The sequence below is a fragment of the Bombina bombina genome, chromosome 11, assembly GCF_027579735.1.
Source record: "Bombina bombina isolate aBomBom1 chromosome 11, aBomBom1.pri, whole genome shotgun sequence".
In the NCBI taxonomy this organism is placed as follows: Eukaryota; Metazoa; Chordata; class Amphibia; order Anura; family Bombinatoridae; genus Bombina; species Bombina bombina.
In genome coordinates this window covers 167540703-167555741 of record NC_069509.1, presented here as the reverse complement: position 1 = coordinate 167555741, position 15039 = coordinate 167540703, and the positions used below count along the sequence as shown (strand labels likewise).

At 35.5% G+C, this 15039-nt stretch overlaps 1 protein-coding gene across 1 annotated transcript in view; it reads right to left on the bottom strand.

The window, feature by feature from the left end:
- The window catches only part of REXO5 (RNA exonuclease 5), an 83289-nt gene that overhangs the window by 61853 nt on the left and 6397 nt on the right, over positions 1-15039 (bottom strand). The window contains exons 2-4 of the mRNA XM_053694343.1: positions 10313-10462; positions 8936-9054; positions 6697-6823 (exon numbers count right to left, since the gene is read on the bottom strand). Of these exons, the coding sequence (XP_053550318.1) occupies positions 6697-6823; positions 8936-9054; positions 10313-10447 (381 nt within the window). The 5' untranslated portion in view covers positions 10448-10462. The remainder of the gene's footprint in view (positions 1-6696; positions 6824-8935; positions 9055-10312; positions 10463-15039) is intronic.

The window sequence follows — 15039 nt, the reverse complement described above, 5'->3', positions numbered from 1 at the left end:
CGCAAAAAGAACACAGCTTATATTTCCCATATTTATTTTAAAGCGAGAGTAAAATCAAAATCAAAATTTCACTTTTCAGAAAGAGCAGCAATTTTAAATAACTTTCTAATTTACTCCTATTATCAATTTTTCTTTGTTCTCTTGCTATCTTTATTTTAAAAAGCAGAAATGTAAAGCTTAGGAGCCAGCCCACTTTTGGTTCAGAACCTGGGTTACACTTACTTATTGGCGGCTAAATGTAGCCCCCAATCAGCAAGCGCTATCCAGGGTGCTGAACCTAAAAAGGGCCGGCTCCTACGCTTTACATTCCTACTTTTTAAATAAAGATAGCAAGAGAACAAAGAAAAATTGATAATAGGAGTAAATTAGAAAGTTGCTTAAAATTGCTGCTCTATCTGAATCATTAAAGAAAAAAAATTGTGTTTAGTGTCCCTTTAAGACGAGCAGTTTGTGCTTATGTGAAAGAGACAAAGAGGAGGCTATCAGTGTAAAATGAATATAAACAAGAAGCGGGAATCTTTTCAGAACTACACAAACATACTCTCTATGCATTGCTTGCTTGACATTTGAAATGGGGTGTTTAAAGGGACACGCAAGACAAAATTAAACTTACATGATTCAGATAGGACATGTCATTTTAAATAACTTTGCAATGTACTTTTATCATCAAATTTGCTTTGTTCTCTTGGTATTCTTTGTTAAAAGCTAAACCTAGGTAGGCTCATATGCTAATTTCTAAGCCCTTGAATGCCGCCTCTTATCTCTGTGCATTTTGACAGTTTTTCACAGTTAGACAGCACTTGTTCATGGGTGCCATATAGATAATGTTGTACTCACTCCCGTGGAGTTATTTATGAGTCAGCACTGATTGGCTAAAAAGGAAGTCTGTAAATAGCACTGAAATAAGAAGGCAGTCTGCAGAGGCTTAGATAAAAGGTAATCACAGAGGTAAAAAGTGTATTAATATAACAGTGTTGGTTATGCAAAACTGGGGAAATGGGTAATAAAGGGATTATCTTTTTAAACAATATAAATGTTCAAGAAGACTGTCCCTTTAACTTTTACGTAGCACCTTGGAATTAAAGGGTCATAAACCTAAACATTTTATTTCATGATTCAGATAGAACATACAATTGTATACAACTTTCCAAATTTCTATTATCACATTTTCTTTCTTTTCTTGTTATCCTTTGTTGAAAAGCAAGAAGGTAAGTTCAGGAGTGTGCACATATCTGCAGCACTGTAAGGCAGCAGTTTTGCAACAATGTTATACATTAGCAAGAGCACTAGATGGCAGCAGTTTTATAACAATGCTATACATTAGCAAGAACACTAGATGGCAGCAGTTTTATAACAATGTTATACATTAGCAAGAGCACTAGATGGCAGCAGTTTTATAACAATGTTATACATTAGCAAGAGCACTAGATGGCAGCAGTTTTATAACAATGTTATACATTAGCAAGAGCACTAGATGGCAGCAGTTTTATAACAATGTTATACATTAGCAAGAGCACTAGATGGCAGCAGTTTTATAACAATGTTATACATTAGCAAGAGCACTAGATGGCTGCAGTTTTATAACAATGTTATACATTAGCAAGAGCACTAGATGGCAGCAGTTTTATAACAATGTTATACATTAGCAAGAGCACTAGATGGCAGCAGTTTTTATAACAATGTTAAAACATTAGCAAGAGCACTAGATGGCAGCAGTTTTATAATACTGTTATACATTAGCAAGAGCACTAGATGGCAGCAGTTTTATAACAATGTTATACATTAGCAAGAGCAATAGATGGCAGCAGTTTTATAACAATGTTATACAGGGGAAACTCGAAAAATTAGAATATCGTGCAAAAGTTAATTTATTTCACTAATGCAACTTAAAAGGTGAAACTAATAAATGAGATACACTCATTACATGCAAAGCAAGATAGTTCAAGCCGTGATTTGTCATAATTGTGATGATTATGGCTTACAGCTCATGAAGACCCCAAATCCACAATCTCAGAAAATTAGAATATTGTGACAAGGTGCAATACTCTAGGTTCAAATTCTCCCACTCTAATCAGCTAATTAAGCCATAACACCTGCAAAGGGTTCCTAAGCCTTTAAATGGTCTCTCAGTCTGGTTCAGTAGGAATCACAATCATGGGAAAGACTGCTGACCTGACAGTTGTGTAGAAAACCATCATTCACACCCTCCATAAGGAGGGAAAGCCTCAAAAGATAATTGCAAAAGAAGTTGGATGTTCCCAAAGTGCTGAATCAAAGCACATTAATAGAAAGTTATGTGAAAGGGAAAAGTGTGGAAGAAAAAGGTGCACAAGCAGCAGGGATGACCGCAGCCTGGAGAGGATTGTCAGGAAAAGGCCATTCAAAAGTGTTGGGGACTTTCACAAGAGCCACCACACACAGACGGATCCTGGACATGGGCTTCAAAGGTCGTTTTCCTCTTGTCAAGCCACTACGCAACAACAAACAACATCAGAAGCTGGGCTAAAGAAAAACAGACCTGGTCTGTTGCTCAGTGGTCCAAAGTCCTCTTTTCTGATGAGAGCAAATTTTGCATCTCATTTGGAAACCAAGGACCCAGAGTATGGAGGAAGAATGGAGAGGCACACACTGCAAGATGCTTGAAGTCCAGTGTGAAGTTTCCACAGTCTGTGTTGATTTGGGGAGCCATGTCATCTGCTGGTGTTGGTCCACTGTGCTTCATTAAGTCCAGGGTCAATGCAGCCGTCTACCAGGAGATTTTGGAGCACTTCATGCTTCCTTCCGCAGACGAGCTCTATGGGGATGCTGACTTTATTTTCCAACAAGACTTGGCACCTGCCCACTCTGCCAAAAGCACCAAAACTAGGCTCAATAACCGTGGGATTACTGTGCTTGATTGGCCAGCAAACTCGCCTGACCTAAACCCCATAGAGAATCTATGGGGCATTGCCAAGAAAAAGATGAGAGGCATAAGACCGAACAATGCAGAAGAGCTGAAGGACTCTATTGAAGCATCCTGGTCTTCCAGAATACCTCAGCAGTGCCACAGGCTGATAGCTTCCATACCACGCCGCATTGAGGCAGTAATTGCTGCAAAAGGGGCCCAAACCAAGTAGTGAGTACATACAGTATGCATGCTTAAACTTTTCAGAGGTCCGATATTGTTCTACAGGTATGTACAATCCTTGTTTTATTGATTGCATGTAATATTCTAATTTTCTGAGATTGTGGATTTGGGGTTTTCATGAGCTGTAAGCTATAATCATCACAATTATGACAAATCAAGGCTTGAACTATCTTGCTTTGCATGTAATGAGTGTATCTCATATATTAGTTTCACCTTTTAAGTTGCATTAGTGAAATAAATGAACTTTTGCACAATATTCTAATTTTTCGAGTTTCACCTGTACATTAGCAAGAGCACTAGATGGCAGCAGTTTTATAACAATGTTATACATTAGCAAGAGCACTAGATGGCAGCAGTTTTATAACAATGTTATACATTAGCAAGAGCACTAGATGGCAACAGTTTTAGGTTATACATGAGCAAGAGCACTAGATGGCAGCAGTTTTTATAACAATGTTATACATTAGCAAGAGCACTAGATGGCAGCAGTTTTGTGTTATACATGAGCAAGAGCACTAGATAGCAGCAGTTTTATAATAATGTTATACATTAGCAAGAACACTAGATGGCAGCAGTTTTATAACAATGTTATACATTAGCAAGAGCACTAGATGGCAGCAGTTTTATGTTATACATGAGCAAGAGCACTAGATGGCAGCAGTTTTTATAACAATGTTATACATTAGCAAGAGCACTAGATGGTAGCAGTTTTATGTTATACATGAGCAAGAGCACTAGATGGCAGCAGTTTTATAACAATGTTATACATTAGCAAGAGCACTAGATGGCAGCAGTTTTATAACAATGTTATACATTAGCAAGAGCACTAGATGGCAGCAGTTTTATAACAATGTTATACATTAGCAAGAGCACTAGATGGCAGCAATTTTATAACAATGTTATACATTAGCAAGAACACTAGATGGCAGCAGTTTTATAACAATGTTACAGGGAGTGCAGAATTATTAGGCAAATGAGTATTTTGACCACATCATCCTCTTTATGCATGTTGTCTTACTCCAAGCTGTATAGGCTCGAAAGCCTACTACCAATTAAGCATATTAGGTGATGTACATCTCTGTAATGAGAAGGGGTGTGGTCTAATGACATCAACACCCTATATCAGGTGTGCATAACTATTAGGCAACTTCCTTTCCTTTGGCAAAATGGGTCAAAAGAAGGACTTGACAGGCTCAGAAAAGTAAAAAATAGTGAGATATCTTGCAGAGGGATGCAGCACTCTTAAAATTGCAAAGCTTCTGAAGCGTGATCATCGAACAATCAAGCGTTTCATTCAAAATAGTCAACAGGGTCGCAAGAAGCGTGTGGAAAAACCAAGGCGCAAAATAACTGCCCATGAACTGAGAAAAGTCAAGCGTGCAGCTGCCAAGATGCCACTTGCCACCAGTTTGGCCATATTTCAGAGCTGCAACATCACTGGAGTGTCCAAAAGCACAAGGTGTGCAATACTCAGAGACATGGCCAAGGTAAGAAAGGCTGAAAGACGACCACCACTGAACAAGACACACAAGCTGAAACGTCAAGACTGGGCCAAGAAATATCTCAAGACTGATTTTTCTAAGGTTTTATGGACTGATGAAATGAGAGTGAGTCTTGATGGGCCAGATGGATGGGCCCGTGGCTGGATTGGTAAAGGGCAGAGAGCTCCAGTCTGACTCAGACGCCAGCAAGGTGGAGGTGGAGTACTGGTTTGGGCTGGTATCATCAAAGATGAGCTTGTGGGGCCTTTTCGGGTTGAGGATGGAGTCAAGCTCAACTCCCAGTCCTACTGCCAGTTTCTGGAAGACACCTTCTTCAAGCAGTGGTACAGGAAGAAGTCTGCATTCTTCAAGAAAAACATGATTTTCATGCAGGACAATGCTCCATCACACGCGTCCAAGTACTCCACAGCGTGGCTGGCAAGAAAGGGTATAAAAGAAGAAAATCTAATGACATGGCCTCCTTGTTCACCTGATCTGAACCCCATTGAGAACCTGTGGTCCATCATCAAATGTGAGATTTACAAGGAGGGAAAACAGTACACCTCTTTGAACAGTGTCTGGGAGGCTGTGGTTGCTGCTGCACACAATGTTGATGGTGAACAGATCAAAACACTGACAGAATCCATGGATGGCAGGCTTTTGAGTGTCCTTGCAAAGAAAGGTGGCTATATTGGTCACTGATTTGTTTTTGTTTTGTTTTTGAATGTCAGAAATGTATATTTGTGAATGTTGAGATGTTATATTATATTGGTTTCACTGGTAAAAATAAATAATTGAAATGGGTATATATTTGTTTTTTGTTAAGTTGCCTAATAATTATGCACAGTAATAGTCACCTGCACACACAAATATCCCCCTAAAATAGCTATAACTAAAAACAAACTAAAAACTACTTCCAAAACTATTCAGCTTTGATATTAATGAGTTTTTTGGGTTCATTGAGAACATGGTTGTTGTTCAATAATAAAATTAATCCTCAAAAATACAACTTGCCTAATAATTCTGCACTCCCTGTATACATTAGCAAGAGCACTAGATGGCAGCAGTTTTATAACAATGTTATACATTAGCAAGAGCACTAGATGGCAGCAGTTTTATAACAATGTTATACATTAGTAAGAGCACTAGATGGCAGCAGTTTTATAACAATGTTATACATTAGCAAGAGCACTAGATGGCAGCAGTTTTATAACAATGTTATACATTAGTAAGAGCACTAGATGGCAGCAGTTTTATAACAATGTTATACATTAGCAAGAGCACTAGATGGCAGCACTATTTTCTGTCATGTAGTGTTCCAGAAATGTGCATGCTACATATCTAGATATCTCTTTAATAAAGCATAACAAGGGAACAAAGCAAATTTAATAATAGAAGTAAATTGGAAACTTTTTTAATATTGTATTCTCTGAGTCATGAATGAAAATTTTTGGGTTTCATGTCCCTTTAAAGAGAACTTCAAGCGACATGAAACATCGTTTTCTTTCAGGACTCAGATAACGCATGTACTTTTACGCAACTTTCCAATTTACTTTGATTTTCAAATTTGCTTTATTCTCTTGGTATCCTAAATTGAAAAGCAGGAAGGTAAACTCAGGAGTGTGCATGTGTCTGTAGCACTATATGGCAGCAGTTTTGCAAGAAAGTTATACATTTGCAAAAGCACTAGGTGGTTTTTCCTGCTACGTAGTGCTCCAGATATGCACGCTACCTAAATAGGTATCTCTTCAACAAAGAATACTATAAGAAAAAAGCAAATCCGATAATAGAAGTAAATGAGACATTTGTAGTTTCATGTCCCTTTAATTGAAACTTATATTTAACTTATGATTTGCATTTTTACAGTATACATCAGCAAACACGCTTCCAGTAAATATTACCGCTGGCTTAGTGTTAGCTCGTACTGTCTTGTCTAGAATCTAATTGTGACCTTGGTCAGTCAACCTGAATTTAATGAATCTAGGCTAGTGGTCTTATAAAGAAATACGCTTAAAATGAAACCAACCCTATGTAGCCTAGACATACAGCACAGACTAACAAGATACTATAAGTATCATCCTCACTCACATGTCTGAAGCGCCTTCTGAGTCTGCGAAGATATAAATAATATCTGTAAAAATGGAGCTGGCTGAGGTCCTGCAGAACAACCACGAAAACACCACTTAGACGCTTTTGGTGTAGGATATGACACCAGCTGCAATGGAAACATCAGATATATGTGTGAGACCAGTATGAAATAGCTGTAAAACGCGTATGAAATGAGACTGAGCAGTAACACTCTTACGCTCATGGCTCTTGGTAATATTTTCGCGTTTTATAAACATACATTATGTATAATAGATAGAGATATATAGACAGTCAGATACATACATGCATACGTAGAAAGACAAACAGAATTGTTAAATAAAGTTATTAAATCTGACTTCACTAACCCTACATTTTTAAATAAAGTTATTGAATATGACTTTACCAACCCCACATTTTTAAATAAAGTTATTGAATATGACTTTACCACCCCCACATTTTTAAATAAAGTTATTAAATCTGACTTCACCAACCCTACATTTTTAAATAAAGTTATTGAATCTGACTTTACCAACCCCACATTTTTAAATAAAGTTATTGAATCTGACTTCACCGCCCCCAAATCAAATTGATAACAATGTTTCCCACTAGTATCTCAAGAATCTGTGAGAAGATGAATGGTGCTGAATTTGCAAAATTCTGACCTATGAGAGCTGTAATCTCCTTACAATAAAAGGGATGTGATTTATATGAACGTTATGTAGGAGGACACGTGTTACAGTGGAATTCACCCAGCTCTATGGCACATTTCTCAAGACTCAAGTTTGAAATGCAAATTATGGGCAAGATTACAAGTTGAGCGCAAAATGTCACTTCCACGAAAGCAATATCTGTGCTCAATTTAGTAATACCAGCGCACGCAAATGTGCGCTGGTATTACAAGTGAGGTGTAATGTGAACGTTACCTTGCGTTAACATTGCACGGAAGCATTGTGGTCATGAGAGAGACAGGGCATAATAAATAGCACAGCGAAGGGGGCAAGTCACGCATCGATGGGCAGCAAATATAAATATATATGTATATAAGCATATACATATATATTTACTGGGAACACACAGTCCCCATAGACCGCAATGTAAAGGCGTTTTTTATTGTCGTTTATTTTTTTTCTAACACCCCACACCATCCACCCGTTTTTTTTTTTATGTGTTGGTTTTTTAAATGCTACATTTTTTTTTTTATATAAAAAAAAACAGTGACCTCATGTGTTATTTTGGGAGCAATTGGGGGACAATTATAAAATTAACGAGATGTCTGGCTGGCTATTTATTGCACCAATAAAACGGTAAAATGTGCCCGTTTGTGGGCACACAATAAATTTGCACTCCACTTGTAATCTAGCCCTATGTATTTAATAATAGTTAAACAAGTTAATAGGACATTGTACACTAGATTTTTCTTTGCATTTATATAGACCATCTGGCAGTGTCTTAGTAACAATTTATAGTTTTACTTATATTTCAAAAACATTGTGCTGACTTTCAGACTCATAACCAAGCCCCAAAGTATCAGATTTAGTCTGAAGTCTACAGATTCCTGCTTGCTCCTGTTTGTGTAATGGGTCTTTTCATATCCAGGGGGAAAGAGGGTCTGTTTTTCCTGCTTTCTCAGCCCCTTTCAGTGGTTGTCCCAGCCTCCATCAACAGTGCTAAACTGGGAGCTTCTAAGTAAGTTACTAAAAGGTTTTATACTGGATTTTTATATCAGTATCTGTGCATATTCTTCTTTATAGCAGTGTCTATTACATGCCGTTATATAAGAAAATTGGTGTATACTATCCCTTTAAAAGTAATGTTTGCACTCTATTAAAAATATTTATAAAACACTCTATTAGAAAAGCAATAATAACAACAATTAACAATAATTCCAGCTCAAACATGGGCCTGTCATACAGCTACACAAACACTTTTGGTTTAAATAAAATAAATATATTACTAACATATTATACATATCCCAATGAGTTTCAAAAACAACAGATCTTATTGTATCAAAAAATAAATAAAAAAGAGATATAAAAACAAGCAAAGCACCAAAGGATTGGTGGTCCAGACTCAAACGCGTTTCGTGCAACTACACAATCACTACCCGAGTATAAGATCTGCAGAGAAAAACAGAAATGTTTTGTGTTGCTTTGTGTAAGCAGAAAAACTACAAGTTAGTCTCAGGGGGCTATGAAATCTGCTTCACACAAAACAAACGATTTTCAAAAGTACTTTGTACCTGGCCTGAGCTACGTTATGTCTCTTTCCTAGTGCTGCGTATTTAAGGAGTTCATGGATCTGGCTGTGATGAATTTCACAATTATCCTGAAACAATGCTGGAGATAGTCTTGGTGCCTTCTGAAAAATAAAAAACAAATCATAGATTTCTCTTTGTGGAGTAACAAAGTTTACAAAAGCCTTAAAGGGACAGTCTAATGATGGATTATTATTGTTTACAAAGATAGATAATCCCTTTATTACCCATTCCCCAGTTTTGCATAACCAACACTGTTATATTATATACTTTGTTTTTAACTCTGTGATTAAAGGGACAGTCTACAAAAGAATTGTTATTGTTTTAAAAGATAGATAATCCCTTTATTACCTATTCCCCAGTTTTGCATAACTAACACAATTATATTATGATACTTTACATCTCTGTGATAACCTTGTATCTAAGAACCTTCTGACAGCCCCCTGATGACATGACTGTGACTGTTTATTATCTATTGACTTGCATTTAGCATTGTGTTGTGCTAATTCTTAAATAACTTTCTGTGCCTGAACACAGTGTTATCTATATGGCCCACATTAACTATCAAGTCTTGTTGTGAAAAGCAATTTAAAAAGCATGTGATAAGAGGCAGCCTTCAAGGGCTTAGAAATTAGCATATGAGCCTACCTAGGTTTAATTTCAACTAAGAATACCAAGAGAAAAAAGCAAATTTGATGATAAAAGTAAAGTAAGTGTTGTACTAACCGTTGTCCTAGTTTAAAAAATGAGAGAGAAAGAGAGAGAATACTGAAGTAATCTCAGGAGTGTGCACATATCTTGAACACTATGTGCCTGCAGCAAAGTATGCAGCAATGTTACATAAGAAATCTGTAGAGGGAGGTGCAGCAGGAAGCCCTGAGTGACAGCAGGGAACACCCACAGCTCAACATTCACTTACTAATACTGCACACACTACGTACATGCTGCCTATCCTATCTAAATACAATTGCACTCTTAGTTTGTGTTCTGTCTTCTTTATTTAGCAGTGATTCTAGCTATACAGCTTACATTACCAGAGAGTATTACTATAGTGTCTAAAGCTACTGCACCCTAAAACTCCCTCTACAGGTTTCTTGAGTAACTTCGCTACAAACACTGCTGCCATATAGCACTCATAACGTGCACACTTCTGAGCCTACCTCAGTATGCTGTCATGTCATGGAAAGGACCTAGGTTTCATCAAGGGAAATAAGTAATAGGAGCCAGGGTTAAACTCTAAGAGATGTTGCTTCTGGTATTTGTCAAGCCCTGTGATATAGGAATAAATGTTTTTACATTTTTGTTCAGAATAAAGCCTTGCGTGACTCTCACAACCAAATGAAATATATATGGAGCAAGAACCTTAAGTTTCTGTAGATCTGAGCTTATTATTTCTTGTCTAATGTCAGAATCCTGTCTTTTCTTCTTTGATTTGATCTCATTTGTTTCACCGCTGCTTGGTTGCTTTCCATATAAAATAGATTTTCCTTTAGACATTCTCCACCAGGACTTCTGTCAAGAGAATCACAAAACAGACATAAGTGTATAGCGCAATTAGTTTTTATAATATGTAGAGGAGGTTCTACTGGTCTGGGGGTAGATGTAGTTACAAAAATACCCCAATATTCAGCCATGTTGGGGAGGAGGAAAATTGCCCCTCCCTGCTGCAGTTTACTTCACACTTAGCCACACCCCTGAGCTGCCATGCCCCTTGATTTTCTAGCTACGCCTCTAGGCCACCCAGCTCTAACCACAGTAAATCCTAGATGCCACCTCTACCAACAGAGCAACTAAGATGCCTCCTGTTTGCCTCCCTGCAAAGTGTATCCCCCTTCCCCGCAAAAAAAATCTGGAATCTCCTCTGATTATATATTTATTAAATAAAACATCTGATAATAACTTATCCAGATTATAGAACATAAATATATAAAAAAAAATATGTTTCTTCAATATTTTAGAGCAGGGCTCAACAAACCCTGTAGCCAGCGAGCCACTGGCTCCTAGAATTTTACCCACCTTATTAAATGTTATCCTTATTAAATGTTAGCTTACTAAATATTGCACAACAGTGCTAGCTTACTACATTATACACAGCTCACTAAATATATACAACAGTGCTAGCTAACTACATTATACACAGCTTACTAAATATATACAACAGTGCTAGCTTACTACATTATACACAGTAAGCTAGCACTGTTGTGTAATATTTAGTAAGCTGTGTATAATGTAGTAAGCTAGCACTGTTGTATATATTTAGTAAGCTGTATATAATGTAGTAAGCTAGCATTGTTGTATAATATTTAACAAGCTAGCACTGTTGTATAATATTTAGTAAGCTTACTAAATATAATACAACAGTGCTAGCTTACTAAATATTATACAACAGTGCTAGCTTACTAAATATTATACACAGCTTACTAAATATTATACAACAGTGCTAGTTTACTAAATATTATACAACACTGCTAGCTTACTACATTATACACAGCTTACTAAATACTATATAACAGTGCTATCTTACTGTCTTATACACAACTTAAAGGGATATTCCAGCCAAAATTGGAAACCACATGGGTGCATTTCGGTAATGAACAGAAGCAATTTTGTAATATACACGTATTAGCAAAAGGGCTTCTAATAAAAGCTATAGCTGTTTCAAAAGTGTATTTAAGTATGCACCGTGCACCAGCATTTTATATACAGCACTTGCTCAGAGAGCCTAAGGTGCTTGTACCATCTGGAAATGACTCAATTTGTTAATTGCTAACATGATACAGGCCCCACTGATGATCTGAGCAGCTGCAGTATTAAAATTGTGGGTGCAGTGACAATATGTAGCTATGCTTCACATGCAGATAAAAATATTAAAGGGACAGTTTACTCAAAAATTTTCTCCCCTTTAATTTGTTCCCAGTGATCCACTTTACCTGCTGGATGGTATTAAATTGTTTACAAGTATTTCCATTACCCTTATATTGGCATTTGAAATTGTTTGTTTAGCCTGTGGTATCCCCACCTATTCTGAAAGATTTTGGCCTCAAGGCCAAGCTGTGTTAACACAGCCAGTAGAAGAAATTACACTCCCAGTGGGTTATAGAAGAGATAAGGTAATAAAATGTTTATTTCCATTGTTCTCTCCAAGTATTGGTGATTGGTTTACGAACAGATATAAGATAAAGAAGCAGGTATATGTACACAATGTGATAAAATAATGAGCTCTGATTATACCTACAGATATAAGATAAAGAAGCAGGTATATGTACACAATGTGATAAAGTAATGAGATCTGATTATACCTACAGGTATAAAAGATAAAGAAGCAGGTATATGTACACAATGTGATAATGTAATGAGATCTGATTATACCTATAGATATAAGATAAAGAAGCAGGTATATGTAAACAATGTGATAAAGTAATGAGATCTGATTATACCTACAGATATCAGATAAAGAAGCAGGTATATGTACACAGTGTGATACAGTAATGAGATCTGATTATACCTACAGATATAAGATAAAGAAGCAGGTATATGTACATAATGTGATACAGTAATGAGATCTGATTATACCTACAGATATAAGATAAAGAAGCAGGTATATGTACACAGTGTGATACAGTAATGAGATCTGATTATACATACAGATATAAGATACAGACACATGTATATGTACACAATGTGATACAGTAATGAGATCTGATTACACCTACATATATAAGATAAAGAAGCAGGTATATGTACACAGTGTGATACAGTAATGAGATCTGATTATACCTACAGATATAAGATACAGACACATGTATATGTACACAATGTGATAAAGTAATGAGATCTGATTATACCTACAGATATAAGATAAAGACACATGTATATGTACATAATGTGATAAAGTAATGAGATCTGATTATACCTACATATATAAGATAAAGAAGCAGGTATATGTACACAATGTGATACAGTAATGAGATCTGATTATACCTACAGATATAAGATACAGACACATGTATATGTACACAATGTGATAAAGTAATGAGATCTGATTATACCTACAGATATAAGATAAAGACACATGTATATGTACATAATGTGATAAAGTAATGAGATCTGATTATACCTACATATATAAGATAAAGAAGCAGGTATATGTACACAATGTGATACAGTAATGAGATCTGATTATACCTACATATATAAGATAAAGAAGCAGGTATATGTACATAATGTGATAAAGTAATGAGATCCGATTATACCTACAGATATAAGATAAAGACACATGTATATGTACACAGTGTGATAAAGTAATGAGATCTGATTATACCTACAGATATAAGATAAAGAAGCAGGTATATGTACATAATGTGATAATGTAATGAGATCTGATTATACCTACAGATATAAGATAAAGAAGCAGGTATATGTACACAATGTGATAAAGTAATGAGATCTGATTATACCTACAGATATAAGATAAAGACACATGTATATGTACACAATGTTATAATGTAATGAGATCTGATTATACCTACAGATATAAGATAAAGACACATGTATATGTACACAATGTGATACAGTAATGAGATCTGATTATACCTACAGATATCAGATAAAGAAGCAGGTATATGTACACAGTGTGATACAGTAATGAGATCTGATTATACCTACAGATATAAGATAAAGAAGCAGGTATATGTACATAATGTGATACAGTAATGAGATCTGATTATACCTACAGATATAAGATAAAGAAGCAGGTATATGTACACAGTGTGATACAGTAATGAGATCTGATTATACCTACAGATATAAGATACAGACACATGTATATGTACACAATGTGATAAAGTAATGAGATCTGATTATACCTACAGATATAAGATAAAGACACATGTATATGTACATAATGTGATAAAGTAATGAGATCTGATTATACCTACATATATAAGATAAAGAAGCAGGTATATGTACACAATGTGATACAGTAATGAGATCTGATTATACCTACAGATATAAGATACAGACACATGTATATGTACACAATGTGATAAAGTAATGAGATCTGATTATACCTACATATATAAGATAAAGACACATGTATATGTACACAATGTGATAAAGTAATGAGATCTGATTATACCTACAGATATAAGATAAAGACACATGTATATGTACACAATGTGATAAAGTAATACGATCTGATTATACCTACAGATATAAGATACAGACACATGTATATGTACACAGTGTGATAAAGTAATGAGATCTGATTATACCTACAGATATCAGATAAAGAAGCATGTATATGTACACAATGTGATAAAGTAATGAGATCTGATTATACCTACAGATATCAGATAAAGAAGCATGTATATGTACACAGTGTGATAATGTAATGAGATCTGATTATACCTACAGATATAAGATAAAGAAGCATGTATATGTACACAATGTGATACAGTAATGAGATCTGATTATACCTACAGATATAAGATACAGACACATGTATATGTACACAATGTGATAAAGTAATGAGATCTGATTATACCTACAGATATAAGATACAGACACATGTATATGTACACAGTGTGATACAGTAATGAGATCTGATTATACCTACAAGCTCAACCCATTTTATTAGGTTGTGGCTTCAAAACACAAAATCAGCTATTTCATATACACAAGTAAACCTTAAAAAGCAAATATCTTACATTTTATACTCAGCAGCTGGTAAAAAACTAATTGGAAACACATTAAGGGAAAACCAATTTTATAGTATACTGTCCCTTTAACACTAAAACAGTGATAACTTTTAAAAGAAGCATTTTTGCCAATACATGTATATTGCAAATATGTTTCTATACAAAGATGTAATATATACCGTATATGTGCATTTAAATTTTGACGGGAATGTCCCTTTAATCGCATACAACAGTGCTAGCTTACAAAATTATACATATCTGTCTAATTGACATACAACAGTGCTTGCTTACAAAATTATATACAACAGTGCTAGCTTACAAAATTATACACAGCTTACTAAATAACATACAACATTGCTAGCTAACAAAATTATACACAGCTTACTAAAT